The following is a 15,128-nucleotide window of genomic DNA, read 5'->3' on the forward strand; positions in this document are numbered from 1 at the left end:
ATATGAAGTAACATTTAACAGTGAATGATAAGTGTTTTTTGTGGTGTAGTTTATGCATTTTGAACAATAGAACAGTTCAGCCATTTTGGTCAATTTACCTATTAAAAGAATGTTACCTGTTGCTTATGTTTTAATAAGAGCATGAATAAAACTTCCTTTAAAGGTATAGAGCAACTGAATAGAAAAAAAAAAGGATAAGCCTATAGTATATCCTTCTGAAGTAAATTCTGTGTTGATTTTGAACAGTGAAAGAAAAACAAGAAAATTTTAATCTGTGTTGGTGGCCATTTTACAATTTTTATAAATACATTTTTTTTAAATTTTTTCCCAGTGAAAACATAAATGTTTAGGAATACCATAAGCACAGAAAGGAACCTTTAGGAAACCAAATTTTCAATGCTCCCATTTATTTTTCTATTTTGAAAAAAGAAATATTGAACATGCACTAAAGACTTTAAATTGGTTATGAAATATTGTTGAATGTGGGAATGATAAGTTCTTTTGTGATAACATTAGTAGCTTATTTAAAAAAACTAGTTTTAATCCACTGGCTGCTATAGAGTAGATTTATTTAGCTTTATTTAAAGATTGTTTTTTGGCAGTTGTTATGACAGACTGAATTTGCATGCTTCAAATTTAATATATACCAGAATGTTTGTTTACTAAGGTTATTCTTTCATCTTTAAAGTTGTCATATATGATTTATTGAAATCAAGTTTAAAGTCAATCATATTTAGTAAATGGAAAATTACCATTTCATACGTGTGACATGTGGGAACCTCTTCTCAGTCATTCTCACTAATTCAGTTGCCCTTCTTTGAATCCTTTCTAGAAGCTCTAGGTTTTTCTTCTAGTATGTTCTCCAGACCTGAACACAGAATTCTAAATGAAGTCACATCATCTTATATAAAAGTAGAATGGCATCCTTTTCTCTACTTGCAGTGGTCCTATATATCATAGACAGGACACAATATGCCTTCCAAGCTACTTGTTTACCCTGTGTGGAACATTTTGTGTCTGAATGAATGTAACCCCTAAGTCTTTTTCATCCTGAACCACTTTTAACTTCTCTATCTCCCCCCTCCCCACCCAGCTTATAAATAACTCCTGGATTCCTGTTCCCATATGCAATACATTACATTTAGAAGCATTAAATTCTGTTGGCTTTTTTCAGACCACTTGTCAATCAATCTAAGGAAACTTAGATTGGTTCTCAATTTCCTTAATGACCACTTGTCATTGTCATTAAGGAAATTGAGAAACAGAAGTTGCCCCAATACTGATCCCTGGGGAGCTCTACTTGCTACACTGATTCACCCTGAGGAATGTCCATTTATGACTACTCTCTAGCTGCTATTCTTTAGCCTGCCTTTGATCTAAAGAAGGATCTTACCAGTAACCACTATTTGCTCAGTTTATGTAATAACCTTTCATGGGGAAACCATATGCTTTGAAAAGACTGTTCATTTATAAAAATGGGCACTCTTTATATTTATTTATGGCACCTCTGTAGCCAGGTGGGCAGGAGCAGCAGTGCGTAACACATGCTTCTTGATTAGACCGGGTTTCAAGCCCGTGACCACAGAGGATGCGGAAAGGTCAGAGAACGATCACCACATATCTCCGGAGCAATATGGCCTTAGTTGTTAATGCTCCTAAAAACCAAATAATAACAACAACAACAACAACTTTATATTTATTATTTTTTTCCTGATCATTTAAAAAATGTTAAGTTTGATATATTGATGTTGAATAAGAAAGTGATTATGAAATGCTTCACAGATAACTTTATTTTCTGCACTACACTAACTACAGTTGTACATGATTGGTTATAATTCTTTTCTTTGTGACATCCATTCACCCAATAAGATTCATTCCACAGTGTAACTGTCTTTAGTTTAGCATCTATATACAGAGTCGGCACCTCCGTAGCCAGGTGGGCAGGAGCAGCAGTGCGTAGCACATGCTTCTTGATTAGACCGGGGTTCGAGCCCGTGAGCCACCAAGGATGCGGAAAGGTCAGTGAATGACCACCGCATATCCCCGGAGCAATATGGCCTTAGTTGCTAATGCTCCTAAAAAAAAAAAAAATATATACAGAGTCCATCAAATTATACCTTTGTTCAAAAGTCATGCCAATCCTTAAATGATATAGATTGCTGCAATCATAAAACAAATAATTGTCAGGTCAACCTCACAGCCTCTAGACCAATCTGTAGAATACCAGTTGCCATGGTGACTGTGTTTTACCCTGCACAAGACTATATAAATAAGAGGCAAATCCATTGCAGCCTGTGGCTGAGAATTATTAAAGAAGAAGAAGAAGAAAAGTAATAATACAAGCCTACAATTTGAAACTTGAAGAATAGGACTTCTCTTCTAATACATCTCCCCCAAGATTGCTACACTGGAGGCACTTCCATAGCCAGGTGGGAAGGAGCAGCAGTGTGTAGCACATGCTTCTTGATTAGACCGGGGTTTGAGCCCGTCACCAAATACGGAGGATGCGAAAAGGTCAGGGAATGACCACCGCATATCCCGGAGCAATATGGCCTTAGTTGCTAATGCTCCTAAAAAAAAAAAAAAAAAAAAAAACAATTGCTACACTGATTTCAAAACTGGCCTCCACATAAGGATTTTCCCCAAATTGTGGGAAAAAGGAAAAGCTTTTTGCATATTTTATTTCATTTATTAATTAAAATAGAAGAATAAAAATTAAAAATATTATTTTTATTCTTCTATTTTCTTCAGTTAAAGTGAAAAAATAGAAGAATGTTAACAGAAAAGTTAATGCTAATGCCAATTCATCCAGTTTCTTGGAATGAATTGTAGCCCTTTTAGTCTCAAATAAACGTTTTTTGTGGGGAGGGGGTTTCTTTTATGTATTATGCCAGATGTCTCCCTTTTCAAAAATAATCAGTATTTTGCCATAATGCTTACATTTCACCTTGCTTGGTATCTTTTCTCCTTGTTTATATCTTTGTGGATTCACTTGCCCTTTTCCTCACTGATTGAACCCAGATTTTATGAAGAAACAATACAGAAAGGCATAAAATTCTCTGTGTAGGCAAGTGTAAGGGAAGATCCGTGGTGTCCTATCAGTGATTTATGAAGCAATTTCTTGTAGATTTGAGGGAGGAAAGAAAAAAAACAATATCAAGCTTCTTAAGAGGGCTCCAAAGATAGGCAGCACATCTTGTGAGACTGACAAAAGGGCATCTTTATGAGGAGAAACTTTTGAATATGTTGGCTTTCAGAGTTTGATAACTAGGTATCTCAGAAAGGATCTGATTGAAATTTATAAGGCTGTGGAGGTGTGGCAGTATAAAGAATGGTAGGGAAATTTTCACAGTATTAAGTGACACTAGAACCAAGGGGCATAAATTCAAATTAAGAAGAGAGGAGGTTATAGACCAAATTATGGAAAGTTTTTTCCTTTGGTCAGCAGGTTGTTAATCATTGGAATAAGTTGCCTCTATGGGTATTTGTGGCAAGTTAAAAGACCTGCTGGACTAGCACCTGCAAATGATATCCTGTTAGATAAAAGCAAAAAGGCCACTGCTACCATCAATAACCATTATGGCTCTTACAAAAAAGGAACATGCTCTTTTAGTAAAACTGTACTACCAGAATAAAAGTAATGCTAATGCAGCACTACGTGACTATCAGAAACTTAAAGGTTTGCATAAAGGACCTTTGACATCAGTGGGGCTTCAAAAACTAATAAAGAAATTTGAAGCAACTGGGTAGTTACCCCAGTCGCTTCAAATTAGGTGTAATTCCAGGCAGGAGACCATGTATCAGAATTGAGGTAGTGGATGAAGTGACGGTTGCAGTGGCCTCCAAGTCAGAGTTCAAAATACTACCAGTCAGTAGTGTCAAGAGACTTGAACCTTCCTTGGTCTACTGTACTTAAAGTGCTTCGAATAATTTTATGCTGGTTCCCGTACAAGATTCACGAAGTGCAAGAACTAAAGTCTTGTGATCAGCAACAACGAATAGACTTTACGATTTCTGGCTCGTATGGAACTTGACGATACATGGGCTCGAATGATCTTGAGGTCTGATGAGGCATATTTCACTCTTCGTGGGGCTGCGAATGCGCAAAACTGCCAAATATGGAAAACATCTCGTCCATCTGCTGTGCATGAAAGACCACTAGAAAGTCCATACGTAACAGTATGGTATGGATTCACAGCAGAGTTTATAATCGGACCATTGTTCTTTGAAGAGTCTACACCTTGTGGCCCCATAAGATATACGGTAACTAGTGCACAGTACTGCACTCTTCTAAGGGATCACATTATTCCCGCTTTACAAGAAAGTCAGTGCCTGGAGATCGTAGTGTTCATGCAAGATGGTGCTCCTCCCCACATTGGTCAACAAGTGAAGGAACCGCTTCTTTCAACATTCGGAAATAATCACATCATTTCTAGAGACTTTCCGCAGTTCTGGCCAGCCCGATCAGCAGATCTCAGTTCCTGTGATTTCTGGCTGTGGGGATACCTGAAAGAGAGTTTACCGTGGCAGCATACAGAAGCTTTTCAATTTGAAAGCAAGCATTAAATAGCACGTAGCCAACATCCCCAATGAGACGCTATGCGAAACTGTCGCACTAGTCCTCTGTTTTCAGAATGTCATCTCAAGTGAAGGAAAACACATAGAACAATATCTGTAGATTCCTAAGTTCTGATATTAAAATCTAATCCTAAGTTAAGTATTCCATCTCATGTTTGCAGTGCCAAACATGGCAGAAATTCGAACTAATTTTTTTCTTCTACAAATCACTTCTCCATACCCTAAATGACATACCCACCGATTTTCACAGCACTATCTCTAACCGTTTTGACACTATGGTCTCCTGAATAGAGGAAACTTATTTTATAACCACCTGGTATATTGAGTTATAAATATTTGTAAATGAATTATTTTCAAGGTTAGTTTCGCTTTTAGAAAGGCAAAAACTGCTCAAGGCATAATGCAAAGTGCACATGAATTGATGAATGCTTTGTATATTTTATAAGTTGCTGCTACTGACTGCAGGTTAGCTCTTGATAATTATACTGCTGTATTACAAAATTTAGTTGTTTGTAACCCAAGATAGTATGTTCTCGAGGTGGAGGAGATCCCTTAGTATTGATCCAGAACGTTAGCCAGCTGTATTGCACTATTTGCTTAGAAAATTATCTCACAAGGTCGATGTTCGCCTATGATTTCCAAGAATATTTTAATTGCATAACTCAAAAGGTACCTGTTGAGTGGGCAGGAGACTGGTTTTTTTTCTTTTTTTGCTATAATGGTATAGAAAAGTGTATTCTTTGTGAAGTTAAAACTTTACATTGCAATTAGTTAAATTTTACACAGCTCTGTATTCCCATGTTTTGAATTGGATTTTAGAAATCACCACCATTCAGCTCTGCATATATTCATGTTTATGCCATAGAGTTTGTCTTTTGAAAAAAGTTTATAATAGTTACACCTTTCAGAAAAGAAATTCAGTATTTAATGGTGATATATTTTATTCTAATTAAGCTTTGTTGGTTGTTTTGTGGCATTAACTGTAAATTGAAAGGGAGATTTTTGTGCTTGCTAATGTAAACAAATCATTGGAGTGTAAAATTAGAATATCACCTATTGTAAAAGAGTTGTAAACATACTCCTTTATGAAGCTCATGGAATACAAAACTTACAGGACCTCAACTACATGACATCATTTTAATGATATTATATTTGCATGTGTGATTATGTATCAGAAATTGTTCCTTATTTATATGCTATGCTGTAAATTGGATTCCCTGTAAGCATGTCTTGTTTGGAAATGTGGGATCATTATAAGAAATTGAGAGTTTAAGTATTACTATTTAATAATTTTAAAGTGCAAAAAAAAAATTATTGAAAAAGAACTATCAGTGCATTTGTCATTTAAAACATTTAACCCATTTTGTCCACTGGCAGCAAAGTAATAAAACTAAAATAATAGTAATAAAAAAAAAAAAAATGGAAATAATGAAATTGCTTGCTTAATAGTCATTTTGTTGTATTCATGTTTAAAAATTGAAAAAAAAAACTGGTTAATTTTTTTTTTGTGGATTTAACGTATAACATACATTATACATTACTTTGTGTTATACATAATGTAACGTACGTTATAACATACATTGTAACACCAGAATTACATGGTTAACGTGTAATGCAGGTGTTATATTTGTCCCCTGACACCTGTCTAGGTGTCAGGTATATCTGGGTTTGTTAGGTTGTACTATATTTTTTCTTATTAATTGATGCTTGTGATAATTTATGTTGTCCCCAAACTATATAAACTACAGGGTGTTTCAAAAACAGCTTTACAACTTTTAAAGAGCATATAAATTTATTTAGAGGATGTACATAATAAACTGAAATGTCAGAATGTAGCAATACACTTCAAGTGTAATGCATGTCGACTGTAGGACCCAATATTACCACCACAAGCGCTCCTGGGCAATTGAGATCAAGATGGCAGCTTTCACAGGTCCAGAGTAGGCTCATTGTGTGTTTTGCTTCGAAGAAACAAAGCCTGCTACACAAGTTCAAAGGAAATTTCGCACTCAGTATCACAAGGAACCTCCCTGTAGACCTACAATGTACAGTTGGCACAAGAATTTTGTTGAGACTAGATGTTCTGTGCTCCTTGCCAAGTCACCTGGTTGGCCATGTGTTCCTGATGATGTCGTGGAAAGGGTTAGGGATAGTTTCGTTCAAAGTTCACAAAAGTCAATGCGACGTGCATCTCGGGAAAGTGGCATTCTACATGTGACTGTGTGTCGAGTATTACGAAAACATTTACACTTAAAAGGCTTTCAAATTATCCATAATGCAACACCTTACGAATACAGATGAGCTGGTTCATAAGAATTCTGTATAAAAATGTTGCATCAGAAAGAAGACTATGAGAGATATCTGGACTCTGTAATTTTCAGTGATGAGAGCATGTTTCATGTCACTGGTAAGGTTAACACCCACAATTGCACGACTTGGAACACCGAAAATCCACATGCCTCCCTGGAACATGTTCGTGGCAGCCCAAAGGTAAACATGTTTTGCACCCTCAGCAAAGAAAAAGTGTACGGCTCCTTTTTTGCGGAGAAGACCATTACCGGTATCGTGTATCTAGACATGCTCCAACAGTTCCTCATTCCACAAATTGATGAAGATGACCAAGAAGGACACAATCACTTCTAGCAAGACAGCGCACCCCCTCATTACCTTGTAGAAGTGTGTAAGCACCTCAAAACCTGTTTCCCAGGTCCATTGATTGGTCAAGGGGTCAATAGCATGGCCACCTCGTTCCCTGAATCTTACACTCCGAACTCGAATTACTGCCTCAGTTGTAGAAGTGACACCAGAGATGCTATGCCGCATGGCAAGAAATTGACTACAGGTGGGATGTCTGCCGCATTACAAATGGAAGTCACATTGAACCATAACTATCCAAGGTAAAACTTGAAGTGCTTTGCTACATTCTGACATTTCAAAACATTGTGTACATCCTCTGAATAAATTTATATACACTTTCAACATTGTAAAGCTGTTTTTGAAACACCCTGTATGATGTAGTTGAGGGTTGATGTTGATTTTATGATTGTATTTAGTTGCAGTATTATAAATTTTTAAATAATTTCTTAATTTTTTTGTAAATTTAGAATCTGCAAAATAAAAATTGGTTAGACACTAGAATTATGATTTTAAATATTTCAACTATATATTTCTTTATATAGCTGTAGTAGAGGTTGATCCATTTCATAAATCAATGAATCTGGTACAAGGTGATAAACTGACATTATATTGCAAGACAAAAGGAAAGCCACCTCCAGATATAACATGGTATAAAGGTATGTTGATATAAAATTAAATGTCAACAGTCTCAAATTGTTTTAAGACAGTTATTTTTCATAATTCTCTATTAGTGGATTTAAAATTCGGAGCCGACCGGGCTAGCCGGGTGGGTAAAGCGCCTGCCTGGCAACCCAAAGTTTGCGGGTTCGAATCCCGCCTTGGGCTTGGATCAAAGTACTGCAAAAACCTTGGGAGGTGCATTATGGCCACAGAAGCCGATGTGCCAATAACTATCAAGAAAAAAATAAAATAATAAAATAAAATAAAATAAAATTCAGAAGTGAAAGGAGCCAGAGATAATTTTAATGGTGAACAATATTAATTTATTATTATTGTTGTTCTAGGCCACAGCAGAGAGTCCTTCATTACCACAGTTTACTGGAAGGTGAAACTAGGCAATAAAAATTGTTTTAAGACAGTTATTTTTCCTAAGTCTTTATTAATGAATATAATAATCATGAACATAATATCAGCAAACTTTATCAAGTAATAAAATTCAGGGTGATGTAAATTCAGAAAAGAAAAGAGCCAGAGAGAAGTTTAGTGGTGGTCAATATTAATTTGTTATTATTGTTCTAGGCTACAGCAGAGAGTACTTCATGATCACAGTTTACTGGAAGACTGAACTATGACAATGATTGTCAGTGTGGTGATACTAGAACCATTCTCAACTTCAACTCAGTTTATACCATAATTGCTGAGGCAGGCATAATGAGTTGGCTTTATCTTGAGAGTCCACAAGTTATGTAGCTATAATCAGAAAAATTCTTCATCATAATTGCTGCTGACATGGTTTTGTTAATAGACTGATATTTCACACTATTCCCAGACACCTGGATCCATCCCTACCCCTCTCCAAGAAGAAAGAGAGCAACATGCCATCCATCACATTCCCATATCATCCAGGAATTTTTGTTCATTTTTTCAATTTAGTTTCCCTCCGTTAAAGCACACTATCTGAACCATAGCTTCATCTGCTTTAGGAACTCTTACAAAAAACAATCGCATACAATTTAAAAACTTTAAAAAATGACATTCTCTTCTTAATGACTGACTACTTACTCTCTGCCATTGACTAAATCTCTTAGACCTTGTAGTAGAGTTACTGACCCTGCCATTGGGGAAGAAGGCCTTTACTATCTAACTTTTTATCTCTCAGATTCAATCTCACATATATGTGAGACTCACTTGATAAAAGGAGTATGCCTCCACTCCTGACCCTTTCAGTGGCTATTGTTTGCCTACTTAGCATCAGCTAAGTAATCAAACAAAACTTAGCACTACCTATCCATTCACTTCAAAAGTTTATCCAGTTCTTACTTGAATTTAGCATTAGCATTAGTAGAGGCATATGATGCAAGAAAGCAAGCTTATGCAGCATCAGCCAAAAAAAAAAAAAAAACCCCACTTCACCCCTCCGTTCGTTCGAAATACCTGTCCAGCTGAGCCTTAAATTTATTTAGGCTATCAACACGGACAAGGAAGTCTGTTCCACCAACAGACTTCCTTGTCGTGGAAGTCTGTTGATGGAACAGACTTCCACGACAAGGGATGGAAGTCTGTTCCACCAACCAACCACACGCTGTCTAAAGGCAAATTTCCACACATCTATCCTACAATTTGAATTTATGCCCTCTCAGGTGATTATTCTGAGCAAGAGAAAGAATCCCATCAGTATTGAGCATGCTCAAAACATTCAAGGCTTTATACACCTCTATCAGATCACCTCGCTGGTGCCTAGTCTCCAGACACTGTAATTTGCAAAACTTAAGCCTTTCTTCGTAAGAGTACCCCTTTGTTCTATTCACTAATCTTGTTGCCCTTCTCTGTACTCATTCCAGCAGCTCTACATCCTTCTTGAAATGAGGCTTCCAGACCTGTATACAGTACTCAAGGTGTGGCCTGACCATTGCCTTATACAAAGGAATAATCACCTCCTTATCCCTGCTAGAAAAATTCCTGTATATCATTGACAAGACACCATGAGCTACTCTTGCAGCCCGTCTGCACTGTTCAGAGAACTTCATATCTGCCTGCACAATTACCCCCAGGTCCTTTCATTCTCTACCACTGTCAGTGTAGTACCACAGAGTTGATACGTTGCTCTGGGGTTGCTGTTTCCCATATGTAGTACTTTACATTTGTCAATGTTAAACTTCATTTGCCACCTCTCAGCCCATCTGTTCAACCTTTCCAGATCCTGTTGCAGCAACATAGTGTCAGTAGTGTCCTTGACAACCCTGCCAACCTTTGTATCGTCTGCAAACTTGGACACTAAGCCTGATATACCATCATCAGTATCATTTATAAATACAGAAAACAGTAATGGACCCAACACTGAACCCTGAGGGACTTCACCAATAACATTAGTCCACGATGGGCAGTGTCCATTGATTACCACTCTCTGTCTTCTCCCCCTCAATCACCCCTTTATCCATAGCAGCAATTTGCCTCCAATGCCACACTGCTCGATTTATTTAAGCTATCGACTTCCACAACAACAGATGGAAGTTTGTTCCAGCAATCAACCACCCGCTGGTTAAAAAGTCAAATTGCTGCACATCTATTCTGTAACTGTCTTTCCTCAATTTGAATTTATGTCTAGTGTGTAATCTGAGCAAGAATCCCATCAGCATGGAGCTTGCTCAATAAATTAAAGCCTTAAATACCTCTATCAGATCACCAATCTTTGTCTGTACTCATTCCAGCAGCTGTGTAACCTTCCTAAAATGAGCCCTCCAGACCTGTGTGTAGTATTCAAGGTGTGGCCTGACCATTGCCTTATACAAAGGGATAAACACCTCCTATGAGATGATTGTTGGTGCTGCCATCTACTAGAAGTAAGCTTGAAATGAAAAAGTAATAGTTAGCATTAACAGTGGATAATGATGCAAGGAAGCAAGTTTAAACAGTATTAGCCAAAAATAAAAATAAAAAATACACCTCCAATTTCACCTATTTCCTCCAATAGTTTGTCTAGTTCTTCCTTGAATTTTTATTAAACTATTAACTTCCACAACAACAGATGAAAATTGATTCCAGGAATCAATCACCGGCTTTTTAAAGGTAAACGTCTGCCTATCAATTTTGCAACCATCCTTCAATTTGGTTTGTGCCCACTCGTGTGTGGTCTGAGTATGAGGAAAAATTCCATCAGCATTGTTTCTCAATCCATTCAAAGCTATAACCACCTCAATCAGATTATCTCACAGGTGCCTAGTATCTAGACGCCGACCGGGCTAGCCGAGTGGGTAAAGTACCTGCTCGGCAACCCAAAGGTCGCGGGTTCGATTCCCGCCTTGGGCTTGGATCAAAGTACTGCAAAAACCTTGGGAGGTGCAATATGGCTACAGAAGCTGATGCGCCAACAACTACCAAATCAAAAATCAATCCTAGTATCTAGACATTGAAATTTGCAGAACTGAAGACTTTCTTCATAAGCGCACCCCTTTGTTCCCCTTACCAGTCTTGTTGCCCTTCTCTCTACTCATTCTAGCAATTCTACATCCTTCTTAAAATGAGGCCTCCAGACCTGTATGCAGTACTCAAGGTGTGGCCTGACCATTGCTTTATACAAGGAGTTAATCACCTCCTTATCCCTGCTAGCAAAATTCCTGTATATCATTGACAAGACCCCATGACCTGCTCTGGCAGCCTGTCTTCACTGCACAGAAAACTTCATATCTGACTGCACAATTACCCCCAGGTCTTTATTATTCTCCACTACCTTGATTACTGCACAGTTGGTACGTTACACTGGGGTTACTGCTACCCATGTGCAGTACTTTGCATTTATGAATGTTAAACTTTAGTTGCCGCTTCTCAGCCCATCTGCCCAACTTTTCTAGATCCTGTTCCAGTAGCATACTGTCATTAACAATCCTGCCAATCTTCATATCATCAGCAAACTTGGATATGAAGCCTGATATACCTTCATTATCTTTGATAAATATGGAAAACAACAATGGGCACAACACCGAACCCTGGGGGGACTCCACTAATAACATTAGTCTACGAAGAGCAGTGTCCATTGATTACCACTCGCTGTCTTCTCCCACTCAGCCATCCTTTTAACCATAGCAGCAACTTGCCCTTAATGCCATACTGCTCCAATTTGTACAGCAGTCTTCCATGTGCAACATATCAAAAGCTTTCTTGAAATCCAAATATATTCTATTCCCAAATCATGCAGCCTGGATTTCACTCTGTGTCCTGATATCATAAAAGTAACATACAGAACCAGGTCATGCCACATACATGCTTTCATTTTCATAAAACAGACAGTCTCAAATGACTCTTCATTTATCAGAACCATTCTGTCTCTCCTGCCATATATTCTCAATCTCGTTTTGTATCCTTTTCTTTTCCTCTTTTAAAACTTGTGTTCCATATTGTATATTTTCATTGCGACAAGACAGTTCTTTAGGTTTAGTCCACATTGCTGTGTACTCCAAATACTTCTTAATCACTATGAGATTGGCAGGTTCTCTCCCAGCTAGCACATGTAGTGCATCATTTGAAATGGTTCTGCAAGCTTGGGATACTGCCAGAAGGCCAAGTCTCTGTGCAGATATTAAATGCCTCCATACTGTACTATACTATGCTCCTCTGTATGGTATCCCAATGCACATCCTGCATAGGTAATTATTAGCAAAAAGATACCCTTAGATAAGAGATCTAAGGGTATCCTCCTTAGATCTCTTATCTAAGGTATCCCCCCCCCCACTTCACTCCTTATTGTACTCCCACTATCCACCTTATCTTGGCATATGCTAATTTTTATTTCTCCTTTAACATACTTAACATGGAGGGAAAGGTCAATCTTTCAACTGTAATAACACCAAGATACGTAACCTGAGGGACATATCTCAAGTATCTGACTGGAGTCTTCACGACTGAGATTCTACCTATACTAAATTTTCCTCTTAATACAGTTATATTAGACTTGGCTATAGACAGCACTAGCTATTTAACTGTACCCACCTGTATATTTTTCTTATAATATACTTATGCCTTCTCTTCTAAAATTTTCCTAGAGTTTCCTGCATATAAATGTGGGAATGAAAACAGGGTAATTCAGAATTTTTTTTTTTTTCAGCTGGTGCAGCATAAGCCTCAGGCTTACTTGCACCATATGGCTAATAATAATAATATGAATATAATGTTTTGCTGAAACTTAGTGCAGATTAATTCTAAGTAGGCAAACTTTGAAAGGTGTTGATCTATAACTTTGTAGTTGTTGAATAACAACACAGGAGAAATAAACTTCATGAAATCACAGTGTGCACTATTCATCTTTATTACATTGTAACTACATATTAGGACTGGAAATTATAAACAACAGAAGACTATACAGCATGTTACTGAAGAGAACAAGGATTAGAAACATTATATGTAAAAAAATACTATGGATTATATGTAATAATATAACATTACATTATTAAATATATACAAGGTGCTACCCAAAAGTTCCCAAAATTTGAATGTTGCGCAGGAACTACGTCTAGTACAGACTTGTGGGGCTAGGTAACACTGCATGCATCCTTTGCGAATCGGTGTGCCACATGGTGTCAGGCTGGATAGAGTCATTGAATATTTATTTGCAGTTCTTTGGCTGTGTATTTTGCATAGTTTGGAATTGTTGCGATGGCTGATGTGAGAGAGCAATGTGCTTGCGTCAAATGTCAGTTGATGACGACAATCGCTCTGGGCATCCATCATCGAACACCACCCCGGAAAATGTTGCAGAAGACTGCAGGTGGACCATCCACGACATTTGTGGCATTGTAGGACTATCATATAGCACGTGTCAGCAGATTTTGTAATGAGCGTTGAACATGAGAAGGATTGTGGCCAATTCGTGCCATGGTTACTGAGTGAAGACCAAAAGCAGCATCGCATGGAAGTTAGCAGAGATCTTCAAGAATGGGCCAGGAGTGATCAAAACTTCTTTTCTACAGTCGTGACTGGTGATGAGAGTTGGGTATGACAGAGAAACCAAGCAACAATCATTAAAGTGGAAGAGCCCATCTTTGCCCTGACCAAAGAAAGCCCAACAAGTGAAGAGCAATGTGAAGTCCATGTTGATCTGTTTTTTGGACATTGATGAGATTATCCGTAAGGAATTCGTCCCTCCTCACCAGACTGTAAATGCAAAGTTCTACTGCGACATTCTGAGGGGGTTAAGGGAAGCCATTAGGAGGAAACATACAGAGAAGTGGCACACAAAGAACTGGGTCCTTCGTCACAACAACACACCAGCCCACACATCTCTCACTGTGGTACAGTTTTTGGCTTTCAACAACATGAAAATTGTCTCCTGCAACTTCTTCCTCTTTGAAAGAATGAAAATCAAGCTGAAAGGTTGAAGATTTGACAGCTTAGAGGATATCCAAACCGAATCGCAGGCAGTGCTGAACACTGTGATGGAGGAGGACTTTCAGGACGCATTCAAATGATTGGAGAACGATGGGATCGGCGTTTACACTCTTGAGAGAACTACTTCAAAGGTGACAGTTGCAAATAAGACCCAGGGTGAATCAAATTTATTTTATAAATACATTTCGGGAACTTTTGGATAGCACCTCTTTTATATATATATATATATATATATATAATATGTTATGTAAAGTAAAAATTAGACAAAAGTAATAAAAATAAATAATTATGGCTATATGGCTATCATCAGAGGCAGCAATTGCACATCCCCCACATGATGCTCAATTATATCTGATAATTTAAAATAATATGATATTTAAAATAACATCAGCCAGTAGTACGGCAATAATACAGAGCGAAACAGAACGCAAAATAATACAAAATAAAGAAACAGGGAAGGGAAAGTAGAGATAGTAGAAACCAAGGTAGTCAATAATCCCCTATATAATTTAGTCAATTAAGCAATTAAACGTAATTAATAAACAAGATACAAATTTAAAATAATGCCAATTATAAATAATTTAGCGGCACCCCCCTAGAAGGTACCAGTTCCAAAAGACGTGAAATATCACCAAAAAAGGTTAAAGAAACTACCAAAAATAAAATATCAAAATAATAAATCAAAACAATAGACTGACCATTATGCCCCATATCGACAGAGGACCACGAGGCCATTAATGGTCATGGAATCGCTGCATTTCAATCGTCATACAAATCATCGCAAAGGCAGAAATATCGAAGAACCAAACCACCTCTCCATTCTCCGATAGATGAACCAATGCAGAGGATCTGCATGGCGGTGGTCCTTATGCAGC

The 15,128-nt window shown here is 37.5% G+C and overlaps 1 protein-coding gene across 1 annotated transcript in view; it reads left to right on the forward strand.

The window, feature by feature from the left end:
* The window catches only part of LOC150083325 (basigin-like), a 218,123-nt gene that overhangs the window by 171,609 nt on the left and 31,386 nt on the right, over positions 1–15,128 (forward strand). The window contains exon 9 of the mRNA XM_090377977.1: positions 7,758–7,871. Coding sequence (XP_090234103.1) covers positions 7,758–7,871 — 114 coding nt within the window. The remainder of the gene's footprint in view (positions 1–7,757; positions 7,872–15,128) is intronic.

Source organism: Mastigoproctus giganteus, chromosome 7 (genome assembly GCF_048544385.1).
Source record: "Mastigoproctus giganteus isolate SK-2022 chromosome 7, ASM4854438v1, whole genome shotgun sequence".
In the NCBI taxonomy this organism is placed as follows: domain Eukaryota; kingdom Metazoa; phylum Arthropoda; class Arachnida; order Uropygi; family Thelyphonidae; genus Mastigoproctus; species Mastigoproctus giganteus.